General features: G+C 51.6%; 1 protein-coding gene across 2 annotated transcripts in view; it reads left to right on the forward strand.

Annotated features, from left to right (window-relative positions):
- Positions 1-226: 226 nt before the first annotated feature.
- Positions 227-4,524, forward strand: part of Lims2 (LIM zinc finger domain containing 2) — a 30,701-nt gene continuing 26,403 nt past the window's right edge. The window contains exon 1 of one of the 2 annotated variants that reach the window (XM_031365225.1): positions 227-244. Coding sequence is in view for 1 of the 2 variants with exons in the window: in XM_031365224.1 (XP_031221084.1) it covers positions 3,365-3,375 (11 nt within the window). In the remaining variant the exon portion in view is untranslated. Of the gene's footprint in view, positions 245-3,148; positions 3,376-4,524 lie in introns of those variants that run through there. The other variant, XM_031365224.1, reaches the window with a different exon arrangement.

Below are 4,524 nucleotides of genomic sequence, written 5' to 3' on the forward strand. Positions count from 1 at the left end.
AGAATACTGTGGTGTTGACAAGATTAACGAGCAGATTCTGGAAGGGCTGCAAAGTGCCTCCTCAATCTCTTTATGTAGGACTCTAGGTAGGGGCTGCAGAAAGCCAACCGAGGCACTTAGAGTTCTCTTGATCTTCATATTATTGGTCTAGCATGGTGGCTAGAGGCCCAGGCCCTCCTTAATCCCATGAGTCTTTGAGCATCCCTGAACAGCACTGGGTTCAGGCCTGGAGAAGGAAGACATGGTAAGGAGTAATCAGGGGCCTCTTCTGTCTTCTCTGGGGCACATCTACTCTAAGCTCCTGCTCTGCCCCTGGTGAGCTTCTGTGCCTGCATTTCCTCCTGGAACCAACCCTTGTGTCATTCTGTCCTGTCCTTGACCTCAGACATCTCAGGGGCTCCTGTCCCTGAGTTACAGCACTCAGTGCATGATTCAAGCCTCTCTCTGAGTGCCCAACATTTCCATCTCCTCAGCCCAGACAAAGTGCAACACCACACCTGTCCCTTGGCTTCACAGAGCTGTGTGTTTCTCCTCTTCTTCCTCTTCCTCTTCTTATTCCTCTTATTCCTCCTCTTCCTCCTTCTCCTCTCAGGGCAGTCATCATACCCTACTGCCTCCTGGGCTCAGCTTGTTTCTAGGGTGCCTAGCTGTTCCCCTTCCTTTCTGACAGGGCTGGGTATGGAGCCCTCACTTTCCTGGGCCTGATCCATCCCAGATCATTTCCTGTCCTTGGAGATAGAGACCAGAATTCCCTAGCGTCTTAGATCTGTAGCGCCCCTATCTTTTCCTTTGTACGTGTCTGTATAGATGCAGGCACATGGGCGTGTATGCACTGGTGGAGGCCGGCTTGCCAACTTCAGCTGTTGTTCCTCAGGTTCTGTATACCTTGGTTTTTCAAAGACAGGATCTGTCACTGGCCAAAAAACTTTTCTAACAGGCTAGGTTGGCCAGCAACTCAGCCCAGAGATCAGTGTGTTTCTGCCCCCCACCCCCTATGCTAGGATCACAAACTCATGCTACTGCACTTGGCTTTACTATTATTATTATTATTATTATTATTATTATTATTATTATTATTATTTTAAAAATGGGTCATGGCCTCCTGCTCACGAGGTAAGAACTTTATTGACAGAGCTGTCTCCTCAGCGCTGTCTCCGCCCTGTCCAGCCCAGACCTCTCTGCCCCTCCTTTCTCACAGAGGGCCCTCTGCTCACATGGACATCCTCAGGGATCCACTTAACTCTAAGGATGAACTTGTACCTGAATCAAACCTTCCACATCTGGGACAGAGTTCTGAGTTCATTTCCTGCTTCCTCCTGCTTCCCAACACAAACTGACGTCCCCACTAGACATCCCCTCACCCACTTGACCACTTACATACGTCACTGATGTCCAGGAAAGCCACCTCCACTCCCACAGCTTCCCCTTCCATGTCCACTCTCATGAGACACACCAGCACAGGCATGTGACACACCAGCACCTGTCATGCATGCCCAGCAAGGGCCACACCCTCATCCATACCTACAGCAAATTCTAAGAGTCGAAAAATGCAGTGTGTGATCCCTTTGCTTCCTGGCCCAAGGCAGCACACATTCCGTGCAGGCTGTGCCCAGTAGCTATTAATCAGGTTGTCCTAGTGTCCACTGGGTTCCTATGGTAGGAGCTAGTCCCATTTGGAAGCTCTGTATCTCTTGGAGGGCTAAGTAAGACCCTTTGAGCAACAGGCAAACAAATGACCCTACATCCATAGGCAGATCCCTGCATGGCCACGTCATACAACAACCATATAATGTCCCTGTGTGGTGTGTGTGGTATCTAAGCATGCTAAATGGGAGGTAGGTGGACAGGTGAATGCGTAGAGAGGCCTGAGGAAGACATTGGGTGTTGAATAAATCATTCTTCACTCAGTTCCTTTGATATAGGGTCTTTCATGGGGCCTGGAGATAGACTGGCAGTCAGTAAGCCCCCCAGGGGTCCTCTTGCCTCTACCTTCATCATCACTTGGGTCTCAGGCACACAGGACCAACTCCAACTTTTTACATGGTGGGGATTTGAACTCAGATTCTCATACTTTTGCCATGGACTATCTTTCCAGGCCCTGTCTTTGACTTTTTATTTTCATCGGTTCCCACAAGACCTCAATGCTTGATTAAACCACCCAGAAGTCAAGTCGACAGTTGTGGAAATATTCCTCCTAACACTGGTAGAGGAACCACAGAATCTTTCACACGTTGTGCTTAACCAACCCCAAATTACAACTTGGCAGAAAGAGCCAAGACAAATGCAAAACAAAACAAAAACAAAAAGCAAACAAAGAGAAGTAACCGATAGCAACTGTGGATCCCGCACTTTGGTGATATCAGGTACCTGAGAACGGTTCTCAAAGCAGAACTTCCTACAGCTTTTATATCACCACATCATTTTAGAGCTGATAATCTCCCTTTATCAGCAGTGCTTCACTATAGACAGGAGTCTGGGTTTGATATTTCTTACGAAATACCTGCTTAGCTAGAATGCACAAAGCCCTGGGTTCCCTGGGCTTTGTATAAAATGAGTCCCTTTCTATAATCCCAGCAGTAGGAGGAGGACCAGGAGCTCAGGTCATTCTCGGGACATAAAAAGATGTTTGAGAACATCATGGATTACATAAACCTTGTCCAAAATAAATAAATAAACGGCGCGGTTTTCAGGAGAGAGGGCACGGGTGTTGGGTCTAAAGGTAGATTAAACTCAGGCAGAAAAGATACCTTGGACCTTGTTCCCTCTAAGAGGGGAAGCACAGACTAGGGGAGACCCTTAATGTCCCATAGTTGGTGCCCAGAAATGTCTTGGAGGCATAAATCCGCTGTTTTCCTTCCTGGGGCAGCCGCGGGAACGCCAAGGAAGTGCGCGCGCGTGCGCGCTCGCTCGCTCGCTCGCTCGCTCGCTTGCTCTGGCGGTCCCAGTTTTGCCTTCTTAACACACCCTTAAAAGTGTCTCAGGGTGGAGGTGGGGGAAAGTGTGGGGAGGGTGGATGGGGGTGGGGTGCGAACTTGTGCATGTTTATTATAACTTCATTCCCTTTAAAAGGAAAAGTATGCCCGGAATCCGGGAGGTGGCAACAGAGTCCGGGTAATGAGGACGTGACCGACCCACTCAAGTCGGGAGTCTCTAGTGTCAGTCTCTAGTGTTCCCAGGGTTGACACTCGCATAGGCATCCCCTGTGCCCCTTGAGGCTGTCCCCTGCGCTCCTCATCCCAGCTGCAGGCTGGGTGGAGCCGCCCTCGCAGTTTGGGCGTGTTCTTCCCTCTGCCCGGAGGACCGTGAGTCCTCTGTCAGGGACACAGCGAGTGGACGACTGACCGGTGCTAGGCGCGCGGCCACCATGACGGGAAGGTAACAGATGCCTTAAGTTACGGGTGGAGGGTGACATGGTCCCGGACGGATGCGGGACAGCGGATCGTGGCAGGAAATCCCGTTACCTCCTTGCTCCCAGGCTGCAATCCCTCTGGGACTGAGAGGGTCGGGGCGGGGGTCCCGTTCTCTTCCTCGAGGGAGTGTGTGGGCATAGGCAGGTGTAGTTCTATAGCCAGTTATCCCCTCGGGGCGACCCAGACCAGGGACTTGTCTGAGAAAAGCCTTAAAATGTAGCTGGAGAGCACTGGACTTTCCTGGTAACCCGGTGTGATTCTGGGTAATAGTCAGTCTGCAGCCTTCTATTGCCTTTTCTGGGGTAAAAGATGTTTAGATACCTGTGGGGAACTGTTTTTAAACCCTAAGTGTAGAGGCTGGGCGAGGGGCAGAGAATATCCCTCCAGCCTGCCCTGGGGAAGAATCTCAGGTCTCCTTGTACAGGTTCAAGACTAAGTAGGTTGCAGAGGTGGGTCAGAAGTCCACAGGAGTCCAGCCAGTTTTGGCCTCTGCAGTTACTTCTGGAACTTGGCTGGATACAAGTGTGTGTGTGTGGCTCAAAGCTGGGCTGGAAGGGGTGGTCCCAGGGCTCAGGACCCTCTTCTAGCCAAGAACTGGCAGAAAAGCTTTCTCTGCGCTATGCTCTGCTACCCTGGTGCTCCTGGGGGAGCCCTGTCCCTTTTTGCAATCTTCTTTGGGAAAGGGTCCTGGGTCCTGGGAGTCAGGGCAACACCCAGCCGTCGTGGGGTAGTGGCTCGAAGATCCCTTGGGGCACGTGACAGTTTTCTGCCTCAGGGTCACACTGCCGCTGACCACTGCTGAAGGTGTGGCTGGGAGTCCTTGGGTAGCTCTGGATTCAGAAACACTATGTACCCTGTCATGGTGCGAGACCCACCCTTCCCTCCTGCTTTTCAGTGCTTCCTCCCCAGGCTCAGCTCTGGGTGTTCCCTCAGCGGGAAGACTGTTCTCAGGGTCTGCTTCTTTGTGCAGAGTGATTGCAAGGACCTGTCCCACCCCAGGAAGGTGGTAAGGGTCACCCCACAGACTGCTGTGGTCCCTTCTGTCACCTTGCCTCCCCACCTCAAAGTCCCTGGCAGAAATCCTTACCAACATCTTGACTCCCCTCCCCCCCCC

The sequence above is a fragment of the Mastomys coucha genome, unplaced genomic scaffold (assembly GCF_008632895.1).
Source record: "Mastomys coucha isolate ucsf_1 unplaced genomic scaffold, UCSF_Mcou_1 pScaffold13, whole genome shotgun sequence".
In the NCBI taxonomy this organism is placed as follows: domain Eukaryota; kingdom Metazoa; phylum Chordata; class Mammalia; order Rodentia; family Muridae; genus Mastomys; species Mastomys coucha.